Genomic DNA, 25,609 nt, shown 5'->3' on the forward strand with positions numbered 1-25,609 from the left:
TTTCATTGTCTTTTTTTCTAAAGCTGCTGGTTTGTCTGAGTTATGATAGCTTTAAAAATTTATTTTTATTGAGACATATTACATTATGTAAGTTTATGTATATTAGTATTTGCAAATCTCGAGCTCCCAGTTTATCCCTTCCCTCCCTCTTCCCCCCTGGTAACCATAAGTTTGTTTTCTATGTCTAAGAGTCTGTTTCTGTTTAGTAGGTAAGTTCATTTTTATTTTTAAAAAAATTTTTTTTTAGATTCCACATATAAGTGATATCATATGGTATTTTTCTTTCTCCATCTGGCTTACTTCACTTAGAATGACAGTCTCCAGGTCCATCTATGTTGCTGCAAATGACATTGTTTCATTTTTTTATGACTGAGTAGTATTCCATAGTATAAATATACACAGTTTCTTTATCCAGTCATCTGTCGATGGACATTTAGGTTGTTTCCATGTCTTGGCTATTGTAAATGGTACTGCTGTGAACATTGGGGTGCATGTATCTTGTTTGAATTAAGGTTCCCGCTGGTTATATGCCCAGCAGTGGGATTGCTGGATCATATTGTAGGTCTGTTTTTAGTCTTTTGAGAAATATCCATAATGTTTTCCATAATGGCTGCACCAAACTACATTCCCACCAACAGTGTAGGAGGATTCCCTTTTCTCCATACCCTCTCCAGCATTTATCATTTGCAGACCTTTGAATGATGGCCATTCTGACTGGTGTGAGGTGATACTTTATTGTAGTTTTGATTTGCATTTCTCTGATAATTAGCAACATTGAGCATTTTTTCATGTGCCTACTGGCCATTCGTATGTCTTCATTGGAGAATTGCAGAATTGCTTGTTTAGATCTTCTGCCCATTTTTGGATTGGGTTGTTTTTTCTTACTAAGTTGTATGAGCTGTTTTTACTGGAAATTAAGCCCTTGCCAGTCTCATGTTTTGCAAATATTTTCTCCCATTCCATAGGTTGTCTTTTTGTTTTGCTTATGGTTTCCTTTGCTATGCAAAAGCTTATAAGTTTAATTAAGTCCCATTTATTTATTTTTGCTTTTATTTCTATGGCCTGGGTAGACTGCCCTTGGAGGACATTGCTAAGATTTATATCAGATAACGTTTCATCAATATCACTGATGAACATAGATGCAAAAATTCTGAGCAAAATATTAGCAAACAATCCAACAACACATAAAAAAAATTATACACCATGATCAAGCTGGGTTCATCCCAGGGACACAAGGATGTTTCATCATATGCAAATCAATCAACTTGACACACCACATCAGCAAGAGAAAGGACAGAAATCACATGATCATCTCAATAGATGCAGAAAAAGCATTTGATAAAATTCAACACCCATTTATGGTAAAAACTCTTAACCACATTGGGTTAGGGGAAACATACCTCAACGTAATAAAAGCTATTTAAGACAAACCTGCAGCCATCATAATACTCAACGGCGAAAAGTTGAAATCCTTGCCGCTAAAATCTGGTACTCTATGTCTTTTGACTGGGGAGTTTAATCCATTTATGTTTAAAGTAATTATTGATAAGTAAGGAGTTACTTTTGCCATTCTGTTATTGTGTCTGTCTTAAGGATCTTTTGTCCCTCTTCTCTCTTGCTGTCTTCCTTTGTGTTTCTTTGATTTTTTTTGGATATTGATGCGCTTTGATTCCTTGCTTTTGTCTTTTCTGTGTCTTCTGTATGTATTTTCTTTGTAGCTATCATGAGGCTTACAGACAACATCTTATAGTTAAAAACAGTGATTTTTAAGCTGATGACAACTTCATTTCAATCACATGCAAAAAGTATACTTTTACTACTCCCCTCTCCCCATCTTGTTATTGATGTCACAACAGTTTTATCATTTATTTATTACATTTTGACAACAGATTCAATTCTAACCCACTGTACATCACCTCCAACCAATGCTTTTACATGAACAATTTCTGGAGTTGTTTTTTGTATAATATGATCTTGCTGAACTTAGCCACATCTAACCGACAATGTTCTAAGTGACTAATTTTTCATTTACTGTGGTAGTCACAGTATTACATCTTCCAGGTCAGTATATTTTCCTTGATCTTCAATGTATTTTATGCAGCTTTAGTTATGGTACCATTCAAATATTTCAGTAATGCCTACTAAACTTAAGAGGATGAATTAAAAATTCTAGAAGGGTTTTATAGTTTTCTACATCAATTGAAAATTTTGTATGACCTTTTTAGCAATAATAGCGGTTATTCTCATTTCCCCTAGCCAAAATAAGGCACACATAATTAGAAGATGTGACTTCAAGATAGAAATAGTGATTTAAGCTTTCTTAGGGGTGTACTGTTTCTACCATGTTTTGTTTTCATAGAAAAGCAACTCCTTTTGAACCACTTCATTAATAATAAAAAATCAACCCTTTCCGAAGATCAGCAATCATGCCTTCTTCCTGAGACCCCTAGTAAAGAAGAATATGAAGTAGAAGAAAAAGAAGACATCCTATGTCCCCAGACCTAATAATATCAGCAGCATTACCATTACCAGCACTATGGCCTGAAACCATAAATTTTTTGAGAGATTATCTTATTTAATATTCACAAGAAATGCTGTAGGGAGGTCGTTACATCCCCATTTTACAGATAAGGAAACTGATTTTCAGTTAGAATAGCTTTCCTAAATCAATCCGTATGTGTGTTAAAGAGCTCAGATTTGAACCCAAGGTCATAAAACTCAACAGTGCATACTATTTATTAATTCATTTTGTTGCTTCATGAACATGATTTAATGAATGTGACGCACTAATTGGTTTTCCGGTCTGGTTAGTTTGTTATGATGACCCAAATCAGTTTCTGTTACCAGAGATACCATCTTTTCATAACTGGGTTTTCCTTAATGCAGTATTATAAATATGATGCAATAGATGTTGCCTACCACACCTGAGCAACTCATCTATTGAACAGACCTAATTGCATGCTGACATAAAAGCTTTTTGCATTTGTTACTGGGGTCATTAGTAGTGGCATTATCTTGAATCAGTGTCAATTCTTTTTACTCGTGTATCATAAAATGTAGGAAGGTCTCAAGAAGCTTGACAAATTTGTGGTATATATGAGAAAGTATCTTAACCAAGCTCAGTAAGTTAACCTCCTTCTTACATTCATGGCCGTTTGTAAGTATGACTCTGATGGATGCTGCAGGATCCTTCTGAAATGCTGTGTATATTTAAACTCTCAGGCCTTATTTTTTCTTTGATTACTTTGAACTCTCAGATGCTATCTCTCTGCAGTAGTGATGATCACTACCTTGAAAACTCTGTGTGACTGAACTGTTCAGCCTTATTATCACACATTTTATGTTGCATGCTCTTTCAAAATGCCCGCTCTTGAATCTATATTTGCTTCCTGGAAACTGTGAAGAGAGTGTCTTTCAGTGGTTGTGGAGCATTGTTAAGGGTTCTGAATAGCAGAACAACTGTCCCTGTATCTATGGCAATCATTAAGAGTAGTTGTTATTCGGAGGTAAAAAAAACTGGGTCTTAGTGTATCATTTACATGGGATGACTGTTACACACCCTCCAGTAGCCTTTGCCTTTTATGGTGCTTTTCTTTCTACTCCTGTCATCAGGGAGGGCTGTGCCCTTCTGTCAGTTTCCTCCCAAGACTGCTATGGCAGATATGGGGACCTTAATTGCCTATAGACTTATTTTTTCTAAGAACAACTCAGAAAATTGGAGATTTATTTTCTGTTGGCTTACTTGTTCTATCTTATTTAGAGAAAATAGTAATACTAAGGAATTAATTTTAATTTTTTAGTAGTCAGGTCTCCCTTAGCCATGCAGCCTTTTCTCTGAGTCTTTGTATATTTAAAGCACAGCACAATGCATTCAGTATCTGAAACCAAACTGATTTAATATGACTATCATTCTTTGCCTTTCTGCAAGTCTAAATAGTTATAATCATACATAATTTTGTTTCTCATCTCTGGGGGTAAGATAATAACTAATAGCATTTAAGCGTTGTTTTCTTCAAATTAACTCTACTAGTGAATGACAAGATGCAGGTTGACTGACTTAAAGTTCTTCACTTTTCCTCTGTCCAGATGTTTAAATGAGTTGGTCTCTTTTTCCCCAAGTAGGTTCATAATTTTTACCTAAGAGTTTTAGTTTACATATTTTAAGTATTTTTTCACTAGAAAATGTATATATAATAAAACAGTATGAATCTAACAAGAAGTCTTTCAACAAAACAATCTTATATTGCTTCAAGATTACTTTGGACTACCCAAGCATGTATTATTTAAATATTAATTACAGGTAAGCAAAGAGAATCAAAATATGAATATTGAATTACAGCAGCCTCTGGCTTACATATGAAAGGCCAGGTTATAGTAGAGAATCTAAAAGGATATGAGTTTATCACCATATGTTTTCATTAAAAAATGTGTAATTGGTATCTATATTTTCTCACTTGAGTCTTGACGTAATGTATACAATTTAAGAAATACAGCATGGATGTAATTACATCATTAAATATTTATCTAGTATAATTTGATTTTTTAAACAATATTTTCTTTCTTCGTAGTCAAATAAAAATTTGGATATTTCAATTAATGCATCAAACAACTTTAATCTCAATATTACATGGTCAGTTGGTTCAACAGGTAAGAGAATTTTGTTGTCATATGACTCACTTCTGTTCCTATATGTAAGGTGTTCTAATGTGACCTTTTACTGTTTATTTAAATAATTAAAATTTTTTAAAAAAGTATCATATACCATAATCATTGGGCTGTTTCAGGTAAAAATAATAAGCAGCATTATTAATAAAGCTTCCTTGGTTAACGTTCTCCCTAATTCAATTAAAATTAGATGGATAACAGATATTGTATACTACTTAATTTTTTTATGTGGCAGTGTTATGAATTCCTGTGATTTTAATTAAGATAGATTACTTCCTTAATGATTAATGAGACAGATTTAAATTATAAATTTAATTATTAAAAAAACAATGACATTCTTCTGTATATGCTGTCACATTAACAATTTATCTATTACTTTTAAGCTTAGATTATATACCCCCTACCTTTGTCAGCTTTGGTGCTGGGAAAGGGTTAAAAAAATACCCTACACATAATATGTCTTCCATAATGAGGTTTATAAGTTGCAATTGTTGACTTTTAAGAAATAGAACTAAGAAGAAGTATACATCTGTATGTTGAATTATGAAACAGTATAGTCACTTTTTTATATTTACGTCTTAGGAAATTCTACTGCTTCCTACTTTCTCTATAAAAGGTATACTGTTGCATAAACATGCTGGAAACTTTTTAAAGAAAATATATGAATTCTTAGAAATCCGTATTTGATTTCTTAAGATTAAGTCATTATGTTATCTTAATATGTAGAATAATGGAAGCAGAATTCAGGAATGATAAGGTCTTTGCAGTTCCAGAATTTATATTACATATGTAAAAAGTGAAAAGTTTAGACAAATATGTAGAGTTTTTTTTTTTACAATGATGCCAAACATATAGTAAAACCTTGGCACTGGGGGTTTCATTTATTAAGAACTAATGATAACTTGTACTGTTAATTTGAAATATACTTCTGCACAATAAGCTGACTCTAGAACAGTTTTGAAATTTGTGAACCAAAATATATAAAACCTGTATAATCACTTTTGAACAGTGTGTTTAATATGCAAGAAATAAGTACAATTTTCAGATTCCCAGAACCAAATCTAAGAAATTTTCCTTTATCAGTTTAGAAGATGGTGTCAGGAAATCTGCATTTTAAAAAAGCATCCAAGGAAATTTTGGAATAGGTGATCAGTTAGAAATTAATTCAGTTACTCAGTATTCTAATTCTAATTATTTGTACTGATGAGATGGAGAGCTTGGTAAGATTGTTGGAAATTCTTTTTCTCCATTTGGTTAATTTCAGTAAATATTTATTGAGTACCCAGAATGTGTTTAACTAATTGAACATTTAGCTCATGTTTTAAATTATATGCTCCTCTGAATTTATTCAAAGTAGCGGTGGTTCAATTTGTGGTAAACAAAAAATATTGATTTCTTTTCTATTTTTTAATTGGATTGAGACACGTGAAATATGTCTTGTTTTGAAAGGCTCTGTAGGGAAGTAGAAAAAATTTAGTTTCTGGAGCCATACATACCTGAGTTCCAAAGAGGACTTTACTGTTCAGTGGCTATAAACTTGAGACAAGTGTTTTAATCTTAGTGAGGCTAAGTTTTCATTTTGACAAACTGAGATGGAATACCATACCTCTGGGATAAAATTGTTATTAAAACAGATTATAAAGCCTCTAAGCCAGCACCTAGTGCATAGCACTTAAGCCACGGTATCATTTTAAAAGATAACTTTTATACTAAATCTGTTTCCATTATATTCGTGACAAATCTTATTTTCTTTCTTGTTTGTCGTTCTAAATTGTAAACATGAGTTTATTTTGATAGCTATGTTCTTAAAAGTACAATTATAAAAATTAAGTGAATATCATATATGTATTACATTAATAAAGATTGCTATTTCTTAATATGAATTATTTAAATTTGTTATTATTATTTACATTTTAGCTGGAACAATATCTGGGGAGGAGACTCCTATAGTTTCCAAGATGAATATAAAGGAGTACAGAGATAGTTTTTCCTATGAAAAATTTAACTTTAGAAGCAATCCAAACATTACATTCTACGTGTATGTCAGCAACTTTTCATGGCCTATTAAAATACAGGTACGTGTTAATAGTATTTAATTTAACGACCATTGAGTATTTTCCTTATAAAAAGAATGCTGGTTTTGTTTAAAGAGATACTAAAGTTTCTATATTTTCAACAATATGAAAACATGTATTGACCCTTCAGAAAAAGGATGCAGTGAAGGTCTGTGATGATGAATGTCTTCATAAAGATATTTATACAAATGTATTGAATCAACCAAGGAATGTACTGATTTTTCAGTGAGGCTATATTCTTAAAAAATGCATCAAAGTTTGAAAGAACTAGATTGTCGTATTTTCTGATTAACTTTATTCTTTGAGGGTTAGGTAGGTAATCGTTTCTTAGAATCCCACTTGAAATGATTTGCTATGTTTAGTAATTGCATTTTGCTTTATTATATACTGAACAAAATCCAAACTTTCACTAAAAATTTAGGATTAGCAGTACATAACAGTTGATTCTTTAAGGCTCACTACCTCTCACTATTGATTCCTTTATCTACTCTCTACATGTTATGTATTTTATTTTTATTGTGTTTAGCGATAGGCTGCGAAAGGCTTCAGATTTATTGCTGGGAAACATTCAGGGTGTTCTTTCTGTCTTGAAATAGTCAAAGTTTGTGTTCTTAATTTATGCTTTTATAAAAGAAAAGTATGTATGTTATAATGTTGGGATTGATTTATTTATTCATTCTTTTATGACTGATTGTTTAATTAGATTGAATTCAAATGAGTTGACTGACTAGCTCATGTGTGCCAAGTCCTGTGTTTTGAAATCTTTAAAAAAAATTACAGATCATTTCATCTCCTTATATGTTAATAAGTAACAACTTACGATCTATGATCTGTGACTAGAAATTTTTGCATGCTTTATTTATATTCATTTCTATGTTATTTGTGAGAGGAATGAGTGATTTTTAAAAGTCATGTTTGCTGAAAAAATTCTTAATTATAAGGTTGATTTCATGTCTAAATTTAGGAAATCACTTACTTGTCAAGAAATACTAGTACAAATTATTACTCAGTAAATAGTAATGGAAATTAATTTGATAAATTTACTTTTTCATTGTGATTGGTTTAGATGCTAATACAGTGACAAAAATACCAGAAATATTTCCATATCCTTTAAAAAATCTTTGACACTGAGGATGCTGGATGTATCATTTCATTTTCTAAGATTTATACTGAAATATTAATCAGATTTCACTTATTTTATTCAGATTATGATTGAAGATGACAAAAAGACTCATCCATGAACTTATTAAATAGTAATTAAAATGGAAATAGTTGTTTTGTTTTTGATTGTATCTGCCCTTTATTTCATGGCTATCTAATTATATTTTATTTTTGAGCAAATTACATAGTCAGTTTAGAATGTTCTTGAATATTTAATGGTTAGAAATTACTTTCTAAATTGGATTTTCTTTTGAGAACATACTACCAAAATGTTCTGGAAGCCCAGCCAGAATTTGTTTAATAAAGTAGAAATATCCCACTCTCCCAAAATAATAAAATGTGGAAAATAACTGTGATGGTCAAGATAGGTAGAGCCTAATTCCTGTTCTTTAATTAAAGTTATTACATTAGTCCTGAGAAATATATTATAGATTATGAATATGTGTGTTTATAGAACTATAATAAACTCCATTTTTAAACATAAAATAGAAAAATTATTTTAATTGAGGTTTTTTTGCTAATAGAGTTTAATCACATGAATTGATTTCTGAATATTTAACCATCCTTGATAATCATGGGCGAGCTCCACTTAGTCATTTTGTATTACGCCTTTTATGTATTGTCGGATTTGACTTGTTAAAATTTTGTAAAGAATTTTTATACCTGTTTTATGAGGGTTATTAATCTGTAGTTCTCTATTCTTATAATCTTATCTGACTTTGTAGCATGGTGCTACTGGCCTTATAAAGAAATTGGGAAGCATCCCTTCCTGTGTAAAATTGTGAAAGAATTTATATAGAATCCATATTATTTCTTACATTTGTGGTAAAATTCAACATTGAATGTGTTTGAACTTGGGACATTCTTTGTGGGATTATTTTTTTACTACAAATTTCATTTTCTTTAGTAGACTGAGAGGTTTTCTGGTTACCTGTTTTTCCTGGTTGAGTTCTTTCAGTTTGTGTTCATCAGTTGCATCTTTCCCATTTTATCTAATCTGTAGAATTTATTGGCGAAAGATTTTTAATAGTATTCATGTATTACCCATTGATGTCATCTAATTCCTGATATTGGTAATCTGTCTCTCCTCTCTCTTTTTTTTTCCTTAATTGATCTGGCTAGAGAGTTATCAATTTCACTTATTTTTTTCTTAAAGAAAGAGATGATTTCATTTATTTTTCTGTCTTTTATTTCATTAAGTTCTCTTTAATTTTTTCTCTTTCTTTTGCTTACTTTGACATTAATTTGCTCTTCTTTTTCTGGTTTCTTAAGGTGGATGCTTTCTTTTTTTTTTCAAACATTTTTTATTGATTTATAATCATTTTACAATGTTGTGTCAAATTCCAGTGTTCAGCCCAATTTTTCAGTTATACATGAACATATATATATATATTCATTGTCACATTTTTTTCTCTCTGAGCTACCATAAGATTTTGTGTATATTTCCCTGTGCTATACAGTATAATCTTGTTTATCTATTCTACAATTTTGAAATCCCGTCTATCCCTTCCTACCCTCTGCCCCCTTGGCCAGAAAGAGAAAGAAAAATACCATATGAGATCGCTCGTTTGTGGAATCTAAAAAACAAAAACAAGCAAAAAAAAAGCGTAAATACAAAACAGAAATAGACTCATAGACATAGAATACAAACTTGTGGATGCTTTCTAATTTCCTTTCTGACTTCCTCCTTTATCAATGGGATATTTCGAAATGAGATACTTCATTTCCAACTATTTAGAAAATTTCTAGAAATGTCTCTGTCACTTATCTCTAGTTTAATTCCAGTGTGCTCACAGAACATATTGTGAATGATATGAATTTTTAAAAAATTACGGAGACTTATTTAATGGTCCAGTGTGTTCGGCAGAATAGTGGCCACCCCCCACCCCACCCCCCGCCGCCGAAGGTAACCACAGCTTAGTCCTGGTACCTGTGGATGTATTATCTTACATGGACTAAAAGGGCTTTGAAGTTTTGATTAAATTTTGGACATTAAGATAATGACTCTGAGTTACCAGGGTAGACCAACCTAACTACATGAATCCTCAATGTAGCCTTTTCTGTGTGAGCTCAAGATCAGAGGGTGATGTGCCTACAGAAGAAAGGTCAGAGCAAAGAAACGTTGCTGGTTTGAATATTGAGGAAGGAGGCCGTGGAGAAAGAAATATAGTGTCTAGAAGCTGGAAAAGTTAAGGAAACAGATTCTTCCCTTAGAGCCTCTAAAAGTAAACACAGCCTTAACATCGTGATGTTAGTCCAGTGAAACCTCTGTCAGACTTCTAATATACCTGACTATAAGACAGTAAATATGAATTGTTTTAAGCCAGTAATTCTATGTTACCTGGTTACTATCTGGCAATAGAAAATGAATAAACCAAGTGTCTTAGTCCATTTGGGCTACTATGAAAAAATACCATTGACTGGGTAGCTTATAAACAACAGAAGCATACTGCTCACAGTCCTGGAGGCTGGGAAGTCCAAGATCAGGGCACCAGCAGGTCAGGTTTTGGTGATGGCCCTTCTCCTGGCTCATAGCCAGTGCCTTCTTGCTGTGTCCTCATGATGGAAGAGGGTGGGATAGAAGCACTAATCCCATTCATGAGCAGTTCACCTGATGACCTAATCACCTTTCAAAGCCCATAGCACCCAGAATATGATCTATTTTTGTAAATATTCCTTGGACAGTTGCAAAAAAAGGTGGAAAAGTTGCATTCTGCTGTTATTGGATGGAGTCTTCTACAAATGCCAATTATTTTGATAGTTTTTTCAAGTCTTCTTGTGTCCTCATTATGCTCTCTCAATTTGAGAAATGAGTGTTGAAACCTCCGAGTGTAACTGTAGATTCGTTTATTTGTTCTTATAGTTCTGGCCATTTTTTACTTCATGTATTTTGAAGCTCTCAGATGAATAAATGTTTAGGGTTTTTATGTCTTCTTGATAAATTGATGACTTGACCTCTTTATTGTTAGTAAATTACTTTCTATATTCCTGGTAATATTCTTTACTCTAAAATTTATTTGGACAGATATTAATAATATAGTCACTCCAGCTTTTTAAAATTATTGATACAATTCTATGTATATAATATTCTATCACTTGTGTCATTTCTGAGTTTCTTTATATTGTTTTATTTTGCTCTTCCCCATAAGGTCATATTGTGATTGGATGTCAGACATTCTAATTTTTACCTTTTTGGGTTCTAGCTATCTATCAATTTTGATAAATAAGTTTTAGCTTTGTTCTCAGATGGAGTTAATTTACTTTGAAATATCTGATCTTTTTAAGGCGTATTTTTGTGCTTTGATAGGCAGAAACAAAGCATGATTTAGTCTAAGCATTTATTCTCATGCTTCTGAGTCTGCAGGTCTACTGCAGTTTTTCTGATTTAGTTGAGCTCCACTGGAGGGCTTTGATTCAAGCTGCAGGGCAGCCAGGCTTAATTTAACACTGCCGCTTGGATTTGTGTCTGCTTCATATGTGTTCATTCTGGGGCCCAGATAAAGAGGCAGTGGGTACCCAGGAAATGGTTTCCTGGTAGTGGATCACAAAAGGCAGGACAAATAGTGCAAACAATTTAAAGTGTCCCCTCATATACCACATTGGCCAATGCAAGTGAGATGGCCAAGTCTAATATAAATGGGATGGGAAGATATATTCCATTCAAGGGAAAAGGGAGTACTCACTGAATGCTAATCTAAGCTATCACCGTTACTATAACCTATTTTTAGTAAACACTTAAAAGGATTCTTCTGCCATCCTACCGTTCAGGCTAGAATATTGAAGATGATAAAGTCTCTGGTCCACTGTCACCTTTGTTCTCATTTTGGAAATAAAATTATGAAAGTCTCCAGCAAGTGACATTTGGGGAGAATCTTTTCCTCTGTAATTTATGCAAAAGTATTTGAATAGAACGGTGACCACTGCTGAAAGAGATGTATTCTAATAATTCAGAATGCATTGCTTCGTGTGTAAATAATTCTTAGAATATTTTTCCCACAGAAATTTCTTCTCTCTGTAGTAAGAGTACAACAGGATATTACTTCTTTGCCCTTTGTCTGATGTTTAGTATAGGCATCCAGTTTTCTTAGATTGCTATTTGCATGACATGTTTTTGAACATCTTTTTACTTTCAACCTGTTTGTATCTTTCAGCCTAAATTGCGTCTCCTGTAGACAGCAGTAGTCCAGTAGTTAGAACCAGGTTTTTTAACAATCTGTAACAATCTAACAGTCTCTGCCTTTTGATTGAATTGTTTAGTCCACTGACATTCAATACTATTGACATGGTTAGAGTTACGTCTGCCACTTAACTTACTGTTATCTATATGTCTCATCTTTTTTGCTCTTCTGCTTCTCCTTTACTGCTTTCTTTTGCATTATGTGAATATTTTCTAGTGTAGCATTTTAATTCCTTTCATCATTTTTCAGTGAAGTTTTTGAGTCATTTTTTAATGGTTGTTCTAAGGCTTACTGTATATGTCCTAACTGAGCAGAATGTTGCTCAGATTTATGTTAACTTAATTCCCTGGAGGTAAAGAAATTTTACTCCTATATAGCTCTATTCAATATTTCTGCCTTTTGTTATGTAATTATTATACATATTATATCCTGTCATATGTTGCAAACCCCAAAATGTATTGTTATAATTATCATTTTATGTAATTTTATGTCTGTTAAAGAAGCTAAAAAATGAAAGGGAAACAAATATATGTATATAGAGTTTTTATATTAACCTTCTTATTTGTCGTTTCTGGTTCTTTTTATTTGTTCCTGTGGATTCGAGTTACCATCTGGTATCATTTTCTTACTCCAGTACAGATGTTCTCCGACTTGCTATTACTGTCAAATGTTACATTTATATATATGTGTGTGTTATAGATCTAACATTATAATTATATGCATATTGTCTTATACAATTGCTTTTTAAATAACTTAAGAGCAGCATGGAGAAGAAATATGCATCTATATTGTATTTTTTACATACCTATTTACATAATTACCTTTATTGATGCTGTTTATTTTTTCATATGGATTTGAATTGCCAACTGAGGTAAACTGTTTTCAACCTGAAGACATTTTTTAAAATATTTTTTGTAAAATGGATGTGCTAGCAACATGTTCTCTTAGTTTTCATTTATCTAAGAATATCTATTCTACTTTTGCTTTTGAAAAATTGTTTGCTGGATATAAGGTTCTTGGATGACAGTTTTTCTCTTTGGGCATTATGAATATGCCATCCCACTGTCTTCTGGCCTCCACTGTTTTGAGTAAAAAGTCTTTTGTTAATCTTACTGCAATCCCTTATATATCAACTTATTTTTCTTTTGCTGCTTTCAAGATTTTCTTTTTGTCCTTCGGAATTTTTACTATGATGTTTCTGTTGCGGAGTCTCTTTATATTTATCCTACTTGGAGTTTATTGAACATCCTTGATACATAGTTTAATATATTTTATTAAATTTGGAAGTTCTCAAACATTATTTTTCAAATATTTTTTCTGGTACTTTCTCTGCGCTTTCTGTTAACCCCACGATACTTATGTTGGTGTGCTGAATACTATCCCACATTTTTCTTAGTTTTTATTCATTTTATTTTATTGTTTATTTTTCCCTCTATATACTGAGGTCTGCCTAATCTCTACTGAACTGCTGATTCTTTTTTTGTCAAGGTCAAATCTACCATAGAGCCTCGCTGGTGAAATTTTCATTTCACTTATTTTATTTTTAACTTCAGAATTTCCATTTGATTCTTTTTTTTAAAATAATTTCTTTATTTATAGTCTCTATTTCATGAAACATTGTTATTATATCTTTCTTTACTTCTTTCAGCATATTTTTATGTATTTATTTGGACATATCTGTAAGAGCTTCTTTGAAGTCTTTGTTAATACCAATATCTGAGGCCTCTTACAGGCAGTTTTTGTTGCTTGTTTTTTATTCTGTGTATGGGTTATACTTTTCTGTTTCTCTGTATGTTTTGTATTTTTTGTGGTTGTTGAAATTGTGCATTTTAGATTACACAATGTAGCAACTTTGGATACTAATTTCCCTCTGTTGTTTGCTTGTTCATTTGACTTGGCTAGACTATTTTAGTGGAGTCTATTTACTCCACAATGTGAAACCTGTGGCATTATTCTTTAGAGGCAGTAGCTGTGGCCATAGGCACAGACACCATGGGATGACAGTAGTTTCACCTTTGCTCTCTTTTGACTGTCTTACTCCCTCATCTCTCTGCTAAGCTGTCAGCTTCATTTGCTGTTAGTCTGCAGTAGTTTGCCACTGATTATTGTGTTCAACAGTGCCCTAGGGCATAAATTGCTCCAAGGTTCTGATCCCAGTAAATGTAGGCAGGGGTAGTTTTGGGGCCAATTGTTGATGCATCAACAATTGCAGGTGGCTCATACTATCTTTTCTCCTGGTTTTCTCTGATGAACTAGGTGGCCTTGTTTTAACATATTGCTCTTTATTAGGAGAAACTGAAAAAGAAAAAAAAATCTATAGATGCAATACAGTTTCTCTCAAAATCCCAGGAAGTTTTATTTTGTATATATATGCAAGTTTATTCTAAAATTTATATGGAAAGGTGCAGGCTCTGGAACAGTTAATACAGTATTGACAAAGAAAAATAAAGTGGGCGCAATTACCCTTTCTTATATTGTCTTACTGTATACAGCTACAGTAATCAAAACACTATACATTTGGTGGAAGCACAGACACATAGTTCAATGGAACAGAATAGAGAACGCAGAAATTCCCGCAAACACATGCTTGATTGATTTATACAAATGGGCAAAAGTATACCAATGTGAAGGATAGTCTTTTTTGCCAAATGGTATCGGAGTGATTGGATATATATAGATAAAAAAATGAACCTGGACCTAAACCTCACACCTTGTACAAAAATCAGCTCTAAATGAATCATAAAATAAAATATACACTTAAAATTACAAAAATTCTAGAAAAGTAGGAGAAAAATTTCAGGATATATGACTGGGCAAAGAGTTCTTGAGCTTGACATCAAAAACCCATTTCATAAAAGGAAACACTGATATATTGGTGTTCACCTATATTAAAAACTTATCCTGCAAGGGTTCACGTCAACAGGATGAAAATACAAGCTATGGACTGGGAGAAAACATTTACAAATCATATTTCCAGGAAGAGACTAGTATGTAGACTATATGAAGAACTCTCAATACCCAGCTTTAAAGAAACCAAACATGCCAATCAGGAAGTGGGCAGAGTCATGAACCGATGACATAAAAATGCCAAATCAGCACACTTAAGGAGTTTCATCCTCATTAGCTATCAGGGAAATGCAAATTAAAACCACAACAAAATATCACCACACAGTTACCAGTATGGCTAAAGTAAAAAATGGTGACAGTACCACACATGCAGTCAAGGAAATGCAGTAGCTGGATCACTCATACATTGCTTGTGGCAATGTTAAATGGTAGAGCTATCCAGGAAAATAATTCTTCAATTTGTTACCAAACTAAACATGCAGTTGCCATACTGCAGTGATTGAACTCTTGGACATTTATCCCAGAGATACGAAAACTTATGTTTACACACCTGTACAGAAATGTGCATAGAACCTTTATACAATCATCTCGTATGTCCTTCAGCAGCAGAATTATTAAACAAACCATGGTATCTACATACCATGGAATACTACTCAGGAATAAGGAGGAACAAACTATTGATTCACATAACACTTTGGTGAATCTTTTAGAAATTATGCTCAGTGAAAAAAAAAGCCAGTCTCAGGAGGTTACATTCTGTATGATACCATTTAGTTAACATTTTTAAATAACAAGATTTTAGAAATGGGGGACAAGTTAATGGATGCCTGAGGTTAGGGATAATGGCATGTGAAGTGGAGCAGGTGTGGGAAGGAGATAGATGTGGATTTTAAAGGACAACACCAGGGATCCCTGTGCTACTGGAGCTACTTAATATCTTGAACCTGGTGCTGGATAGATGAACCTACGCATGTGATAAATTTGTATGAAACTTAATATGTACATAAATGAGTACAAGTAAGACTGGGGAGATCTGGGTAAGATCAGTGTTAATCTCCTGATTGCAGTATTATACAGTAGCTTTGCAAAATACTACTTTTGGAATGGGAACCTTCATCTCTGATTGGTGGAGACCCACTCCCAGAGGGTGGGGCTAAACCCCACGATGGTTTTTTGTTTTATGTGCTCTCTTTTGTTTTCCTGCCCCTGTTGTGCAATTGTGGAAGTGGGCAGCTTATGGCCAGTGGACTAAGGAGGTTTCCAGGGAACCAGAAAGTATGAGGAGAGAGCAGAAAGGTAAGAATTTGGATGGTTAGCCCCATTAAGCAGTTAATTAACTTCTTGGTTCACCCCTGGTGTGTTAATGTATAGAACTGATCCTAATTAGGACACTGAGGTCTTTGAGACTCGGATCCCAGAGCTATCCATCATAAGATAGGTAGACGTCTGCTCAGCTCTCCCACTGACAGCTAGGCAGCAAGCTTGTGGGATGGATCCATGTAGCACTGCTAAGATTTTGGAAACTGAACTAATATTGGGCCACTATCACAATGTCAACAATAAAGGATAATTTTAAGCAGAAATCAATGACATCTTTGCCATTCATAGCAGCACATTTGTAGAGAAAGAGAGCAGAAAAAGGAGATGTGTGATTAGAAACCAATTCTAAAATTCCAGAAAATTTTCACCTTTTTCAACTGCTGTAATGACAGGCTGCTACCATTTAAATGTATTATGTCATGTATTTTGAAAATCAGACATCTAGTATGTAGCAAAACACCTTTCAACTATACCTGGCAGTTTGTCAGTAATAACGTCTTAGTTCCCATGCCAACGGATACGTGTTACTCCTTATGCTGTTCAGTTCTCTGTGGCGTTTCTCACCGATTTCTTTCTTCGTTCTGAACTACTTTTTCTCTGATTTCTGTTAAATCTGTCTGTCCCCCGTTTGTAACCTCAGTTAAGCTATTCCCTTATCTTAGCTTTAGTTACTTCATCTATAAAATGAAGATAGAGGTGCTTACATTATAGGGTTATCTTGATGGTTTAATGATGTAGTTATGTAGAACAGAACCATGCTGCTTCTGTAGTAAACGTCACAGTAAGCAGTAGACAGGTGATCATCATCTTTCTCTTCTTCCTCCTCCTCTTCATTATCATCATTGGAATGTAAGAGGGTTTTTGATCTTATCATATACCTCACTTGTCTAAATCCTTCCGTGATTTCCCATAACATTTTTTATTTTTATTGAAGTACAGTTATAATGTGTCAGTTTCTGGTGTACAGAACAGTGTCCCAGTCATGCATATACATGCATATATTCATTTTCATTAAATCCCATAACTTTTAAGATGAATGTTTTCTATTTTACTTACCTTTATTAAGTTAATACAACAAAAATTAGGATAAGAATTATACATGCTTATATAACAACGGAAAACAAAGTGCTTAGTTTAATTGAAACAGATTAGTTTAATTCACTTAGCTTCTTAAAATGAGCTTTTGGATCACTGACTTTAGAACCTTCTTCTCATTTATATGCCTCTAAAGCTATAAATTACCCTCAGTGTGCTGCTCTAGACACATTCCACACATTTTGAAAAGTCCTTTTCATTTTCATTCACCCCAAAATATTTTCTAACTTTTGAAGGGATATATACTTTGACTCATGAATCATTCAGAGGGGTCTTACTTATTTCTCAGATACTTGGGAACTTTCCAGGTCTCTTCCTTTAATTACTTTCTAGTTGAATTTTCTCTGTGGTCAGAGTAAACTCTGTATGATTTTAATCCTTTAAATTTACTAGTGAGTTTCATTTGTTTGCTTTTCCCCAGCGTATAGTTTCTTCTGCTGAAAATCCATATCTGTTTAAAAAAAAGTGCATTTTGCTGTTGTTATTCTTTAACTGTTAATTGAATGTTTGGTTGATAGTGTTGTTTAGTGTTCTGTGTCCTTATTTTCTGTTTTTCTATCAATTACTGATAGTGTTTTTGAAATTTCCAACTGTATTTGATGATTTGTTTCTTGTTTCAATAGTGTCAGGTTTTCTTCTTGTTCTTTGCAGTTGTGCTATTTTGTACAGATATTTGCACTGACTAATATTTCTGCAGTATTGACCCTTTTATTTTTATGAAATGTCCTCTTCATCTTTTTTTATCTCTGCTTCTCGCTATGCCAAATAACTTGCAGTTCCTGAAACATCTGTCTCCTCTCCTTTCTTTGTCTCTGTTGGGCACTTTTCCATTCTGCATTTTTTCTTTCAAATGACCTTTCTTGTCTTAACGTTGCTAACACTTGCTTAGCCTTTGTTCCTTTATGCCTAACTCTTCTCTTAAACTGGTACATTCTTCAGCTTATCTCATTTTGTTGTAATTATTGTTTCACTTATTTCTCCCCTATTTGACTCGAAACTGCATTACAGTAGAAACTGCTGTCTTTTCTATATCCTCAGCACTTTGGTGAAGTAATTCAATAAGTAGTTTTTAAATAAGAGATGAGTAATGTGTTTCTCCAAAGGGAGAAATATATGGATAGTATATGCTTTCTTATATTACTCTTTTGAAAAGTCTTAACATCTAATGTAGACAGTTTATTAGTGCAATAAAGGATTTTCCCCTGATATTTATAAATAGTCACATGAACTTTTTGTAAAACAAGACAAAATGGAATTTTTTTCTTCTCCAAAAATGAAATTGTATACTAAATAGATTTATTGATTAAGATTCTTTGTAAGGAACAGAAATTATCTGATAACAAACAGATGGAAAATGTATCCTTAGTATAACATGCTGCTTACAACGTGAAGGGGAGAATAAATAATCTAGCTTGCAACAGGCAGGAAGCTGTCAATTCCAACAGTATTCAGTTATGCAAAGTGCTCTACATTTTCACCTAAGCATGACTACTGGAATGAGCGAAGTCTCATGATTTCCTCAATCCATCTATATTACTCATGCAAGATCTAAAAATTGTAGGTGAATGAGTCTGACTGGCAACTTCAGGTCACATGTCTATCACACTGTCGTACCAGAGGTTGGGAGAAAAAAAAAAAATCTCCCAGAAAGAGCTTTTTGGCTTCTATACTGGAAGATAAGAGACTGGGGTGCATTACCCCAATAAGAAAACAAATATTTGAATTAAGTAATTCCTTGTTGGGACAAAGTATTTGCTAGTGACCAGAAATCAACAAATATGTGCTATCATAGGTGATCTTGATAAAAGTATGTCAGTATATAGAAAATAAGAGTATCTTTCTGATATTGGTATTTGCTTTTATTGGGAAAATACTACAGATTGGACTGAGGAAATGATGCAATTTTTATTACAATGAGAAAGGAGGCTGCACTTTCTGTGTTTTTAAAATACGCAATTAATTAACCTGGTGGAAGTTAAATTATATATAATACTTTTCATCTCTGCCAGTCTTATGTGAATGTTCTTATCTAGGTCTCCAAGTGACAGCTGCATGCTTTCTTGGAGGCAGTAAAGAGTAAGTATTAAGAACACAGATCCTAAATCAGACTATGTCAATTTTAAATTCTCCATTTTCAAGTTATATGATTGGAAGGAAGTTTTTTTTTTAAGTGTCTGTACTTTAATTTCTTCATCTATAAAACTGGAGATGATAATAGGGTCTACCTTTACTAGTTTATCTTGCTGAGTAACAATTTACCAGGAATTTATTAGCTTAAAGCAACACCCGTTTATTATCTCACAGTTTCCGTGGATCAGGAATCTGGACATAGACGGCTGGTTCCTCTGCTCAGGGTTTCACCAGGCTGCAGTCCTGGTGTTCGTCAGGCTCTCATCTGTGACACAAGGACTTCTTCCAAGCTCACTGGTTATTGGCAGAAATCAGTTCCTTGGAGTTGTGGGACTGAGATCCCCACTTTTTGCTGCTTTCAGCCAGGGTATGTTCTCAGCCCCTAGAAGCTGGCTGCTGTTCCCTGCCACCTGACCCTCTCCACATCATGGCATGGTGCTTCTTCAGTGCCACCTGTAGAATATTTTTTGTTTAAAACCTTTCTCTTCAGTCTACTAAAGTGGAGTCGGCTTTGATGTAACAGTCACGGGAGTGACTGATCCATCACCTTTGCCATATAATGTAACCTAATTAAGGGAGTGACTTCCTTCATTTTCACAGATTAAGGGGAAAGGATGTACAGGGACTGAGAATCTTGGGGGCCATGTTAGAATTCTGCCTACCACATCGTCATAGGATAGTTTTGTAAGTTAAAAAGATAATGCAAGTCAAATAAAATGTGTAATAAGTGCTTAGTCAGTGTTAGCTATAAATAATATTATTTAAATGCAGAATTCTTGATTCACACTAACAGTAGTTGTGTGAAACTGAAGTAGCCTTCAGATGTCAAGAATAATAAAGCAATTCCTAGCTCGATTGATTGTAGACTAAATATATGTTAATAAAATATCAACTTAGATGTAAATTACTGAAGTTAATGCCACGTCATCCTAATTCTTATGATTTATTACATAATACACTCTTTCTCTCTGAAAACTTTTCTTTTCTCCTTTAAGAATTTTTTTGTTTTGCATTTGATTTTGCTTAATTTTATTCTAATATGTATAGTTGAAGGATTTTTGTTATTTGTTTTTAATTCAAGGAAATGTATCTCCATTATGCTTTCAAACACTTATTCCAGTCCATTTTCTTTGCCATTTCGAGATTTTTATTATCTGTCTTCCATATTTTTTAGCTTTTCTTTTTAAGTCTCTTTTTTTCTCTCTTTCCTCCTCAGTCTGATCTTCCAATGTGCTCATTTGTTCTATTCATATAGGCATTCATTTCTACTTGTTATTCTATTTATTTTATTTTTAAATGTTTTCTGATTCTCCTTTCACAATGTTCATATTTCCCCTGAAATTTAAAAATATATTTATGGGGATAATTTGAAATTCATGGGCAAATTCTTGGGCCTAGGGATATTGGCTACTCTGAAAGTACTGCATATGGGGGAAGGCCAGGCCCCAGTCTTTGTCAGACCTAATGACTCAGGTGATAGAAGGGATGTTGAAAATGTCTAAGATGGAAATCTCCAGGGCAGTAGAAAACTGTTATTTCCAAATTTATACCTCAATTCGGTCCCATTTTATAAACTCTAGTCTTGCATATCCAGCTACCTTCTTGATTTACCCACTTAAATGTATAATAGGCATTTCAAAGACTACCATATCCAAAAATATAGTCTCTGATCTTTTCTCAGAAACCTGCTTTATTCCTTGGTATTATAAGCATGTAGAGGACACCCAGTACTTGTTGCCACATATTAACAGGACACTGATAAACTGGGATGCATCCAGAAGAGGTAAACTGTAGATGGGAATTATATCATATGAGTGAGGTTTAATGAAGTGGATCTTTTACATGGACTAGAATTTTAACTGTTTCTGTGGAACTCTAGAGAGTGAATCAGTCAATAGATATTGTAGAGAAATATAGTGCAAATTAAAGCAAAGTTTCTAATGAAAAGAATTGTCCGAAAGAATGATTTTCCAGGCTTAACAGTGAGCATTCCACTTTCAAAATTGTGTAGACACTTTATTAGCATCGTAAATATTATAGAGAAAGTATATGTGGCTTTCTATCTATAGTACTTCATGATTCTGTAATTTTTAATCACATTGCAAAATTTTACATTTGAAATAGATGAGAAAACTTTTATGCCGCTTAATTAGTAGAGTGCTTATAGTAATCGATCTGTGTTTGGTTAATGAAGTTTCTCACTGGAGACTTTAAAGCTACTATCACTTGCGTACTTTGTTTTAGGTAGGCAGTGGATTTTCTGGAAAAGTCAAAACTGATGGATTCAGATAGTTTAAGTGCAATTTGAGTAGGTAAAAGTAAACCATTTCAAATTTTTTTGGTAACTGGTGGACTGAATATTATAAATATACATGTATCAATGAATATGAGATATTATATATAAAATCTGTGTACATCTATCTGTCATTTGTCTATCTATCTGTCTGTTTACCTTTAGACTTCAGTTAAAAGTAAAACTAAATGGAAAGTTATTTGAACTGGATTTTATTATAAAAATCTTGGCTGAAACAGTATTAGTATTTGTATTATATTTTCATTGCAATAGTTGTAGTTTCTTTTTTTGATAATGTATATTTTAATATAAGTTGTATTATCAAGTATGTTTTTGTTTTTTACCTGTCTCCTATCTTTTTCTTCAATAATCCCATTAAATTTTTAAATTCTATCTTTTATTCCTTTATTATTTAATAAAACATTTTAATGTAAAGTATAGGATTAACAAGCAGTCCTTGTGAAATAGACTTCATCTGGGTAAAGATTGTGTTAATTACTAAGGTAAAAGGCAGATTATGACTTATCATTCTAAAAACACTATTGCTGCCAAAAGCCAAAATCCGTTGGCTCCATGATTTTTTTAAGACTCATGAAGATGTTTGAGGAATAAACATCTTTGTTGAGCATTTTTATTTTATTGTTCAGTAAGTATTATGTCATTTTTTTTAACTCCCTTTTACTGAGTTATATGTATTGTAAAGTCTTAATTCTTTTAGCATCATAAATCTTATTCTTACCAATATAATTCTAGAAATCAAGATAATGATTTTTTTTTTCTGTCAGGCACATAATATGTCTACCCAGTGTAGGAAACTTTTAAGTAGGTGGCTATTTGTACACAGTTAATCAACTTTAATTTGGCTATTGAGGGGGAGCCTCTGTCATTTTGACACATTATTTGATCAATTTATATTTTGAAGCTGTTTTAATTTAAAGTGAATCATTCTAATTCTAAACAATTTTTCTTCGTTGTCTTCCATAGATTATTTTATGTTTTATATTGCCAACCACTTTGGCATTGAGACACCCTTAAAATTTCTAATTGTGACTGTAAGACACATACCAGTGTTATGTGATAAATATGCCAATAATGTAGTAATTAAACAGGAAAAAAATTCTTTTGGAATGTTAGGAGTCATGATATTGAGTTGATCTGCATCAGTTTCCAGAGTAACATTTTAGTTTGATAACACTTATTCTTTTTGACTTGTAATGCCATGCAATTGAATTGTGACAATAAAAAGAGAAAAAAAATACTACTATAGCTGCAGTGCTAATAACTTGAAAAACAGAAAGAATGCCTTGAGCTTAAGTACTTTGTATTCTCCTACAATAGTGCTGCTCATCAACACTTATACATCACTGTTTAAATTAAATTAAATTAGATTGAATCTAAATTACCTGTTTCTGAGTAAATGGGATTTGGTAATTCACTATTAAGTCAATCCACACACTGATGTCATAATTTAGATTTGATTTTTTTTAATGAGAAAGATGCTAGGAATTACTCTTCAATTTGTAAATCTAATTTTCATAGTAGACTAGGTGGTATCCTCTTACTAATAATGGTTAAGTTATACAGAACAAAATAGAGAAAGAACAGAATCCTAGTGCTGATGTCTATAATTTTTTATCACGAGTTTGTTGGTATTTGAACATAGAGGGTCATTTGAGTCATTTGAGCACAAAATAAGGTAGTAAGCTACTGGATAAATAGGTATTGAAGTAAACAGGAAGTTTTATCTTTTGCTTATGGTTTGAAAAGTAAGAGTTATAATACAAATGTGCTGATAAAAATGTCCTTGTATAATTTTTTCCAAATTACCTAAAAGTACACATTATAATAATGGTAAGTATTACTATTTTTATCTGTTGTTATTGTCTTCCAAATTATTATAGGCTTGAGAAATTTATCATGTGTATTTTCAAATATACCTTTCCCTTTTCTTTAAAATTCTTTTTTCATTAAATTTAAGTTGGCACAAGTTCAAGAAATTGTATGGAAAATTGTTAACCAATTTTATCCATTAATACATTAATTCTACTAATCAGAAAATAAAATTTTGAGGAATATTTAAGATAATACTTAACAGACATTCTTAGGGACATGGAAAGACTTTTATGACAGCTGCAAAATACAATTGGTTATGATAGATACAAATGTTCTAGAGATTCAGAGAAGGAAGATGATACCAAGTTTATGCTATAAAGTCAGAATTGAGTAGTAAAAATGAGGCCACATTGCTCACAAAGCTGAAAATACTATCTGGTTCTATATAGAAGTTTGTTGACTTCTTATTAAAATACTACTACCAATACTCTTCTTTATAAGCAATAAAATTGCATAGATAAGATAGCTTCAGTGTAAAATATGATTTTCTGAGAAAATGACTTATCAAGAACCTTTTCAATCTTTTCATTTGTAAAATAAATCTAAATAAAGAAATTCTCCCATTTCTTTACAATAGTAATTTTTAAAAAGTTATCAAATTTCCTTTGAAATCTAATTAAACTCTTTTTAAAAATGTAGTACGTTCCTCAAATAGCCATAAAACCTTATATTTTTAATTTGCCATCATAATATAATTTGATCTTATAGACTGCCATGTTTTTTATATAAAGCAGAGAAATTTTTTCCTATGTAGTCTTCATTATTATTTTTAAAACTAAAATAATTTTTCATCAGGTCATATACTTCCATTGTATATAGTTAGAAATTTCAAGTTTTTTAAAAAAATAATGTAGCAGTAAATATTCTTTTTGTGTATTTATATTTTATTTAATAAATTTTTTTGGACTTCCTCAGTTTCTTCTATGTAGTCTGTTATTTATGCTCTGTATTTTTAATGGGATTATTAAATTTTTGCTTAGAAGTCTGCAAAGTAATCTCTGTTCTCTTAATTTCTTTTGTTTTAGTGGTGATTTCCGCCTTTTCATTTCTTTTTTGTGCGTTTTTGTTTTTTCCCTTTTTTTCTTTTTTTTATTATATATTTGTATATTTTGGTTACAAGTTCTTTGTGTCAGACATATGTGTTGCAAATATTTCTCTCACATTATGTCTTATTTTTTCATTCTCCTAACAGTCCTTCAAGGAAAAGATATTTATAATTTTAATCAAATACAATTTATCAGTTTTTTTCTTGAATGGACATGTTTTGATGTTGTATTTAAGAAATCTTTGTCTAACAAAGATTTTCTGATTTCTTTTCTAGGTTTTATAGCTTTAAGTTTTGCATTAGGCCTTTGATTGATTTTGAATTAAGTTTTAAGGTATGAGCTGATGTTTACTTCTAGTATTTGGATGTCTAGTATGTCCAGCACCATTTTTTAAACAGTGTGTTCTTTCACAATTGAACTGCCTTTGAACCTGTTTCAAAATCAGTTGACTCTGTTTGTGTACATCTATTTCTAGTCTGTTTGCTCCATTCGTCTATGTGTCTATTTGTTCATCAGTTCATACTACCTTGATTAATAAAGCTTTTTTTTGTAAGTCTTGAATCACATTGTATAAGTCTTCCAACTTTGTTCTTCTTTTCAAAAATTGTTTTGGCTATTCTAGTGCCTTTGCTTTATCATCTAAATACTAGAATCTCCTTTTAAAAGAAAATTCTACAAGAAATTCTTCTGGGATTTTGATTGTCATTGCATTGCACTTATTTATCAGATTGTGGACAATGGACATCATAATCCTGTTGAGTCTTATAATTAATGAGCACTGTGTATCTTTTTATTATTCAGGACTAATTTGATTTCTTTCATTAGGTTTTTATAGTATTCAACAGATGTGTTTTGCACATATTTCATCAAATTTATACCTAAATAATTTCATAGTTTTTAATCTTT

The 25,609-nt window shown here is 32.3% G+C and overlaps 1 protein-coding gene across 3 annotated transcripts in view; it reads left to right on the forward strand.

Annotated features, from left to right (window-relative positions):
• The window catches only part of ATRNL1 (attractin like 1), a 631,665-nt gene that overhangs the window by 221,499 nt on the left and 384,557 nt on the right, over positions 1-25,609 (forward strand). For all 3 annotated transcript variants that reach the window (XM_010987217.3, XM_064488470.1, XM_064488471.1), the window contains 2 exons: positions 4,569-4,647; positions 6,583-6,740. In XM_010987217.3, the coding sequence (XP_010985519.3) occupies positions 4,569-4,647; positions 6,583-6,740 (237 nt within the window). The remainder of the gene's footprint in view (positions 1-4,568; positions 4,648-6,582; positions 6,741-25,609) is intronic.

This window comes from Camelus dromedarius, chromosome 8 (genome assembly GCF_036321535.1).
Source record: "Camelus dromedarius isolate mCamDro1 chromosome 8, mCamDro1.pat, whole genome shotgun sequence".
Taxonomy (NCBI): Eukaryota; Metazoa; Chordata; class Mammalia; order Artiodactyla; family Camelidae; genus Camelus; species Camelus dromedarius.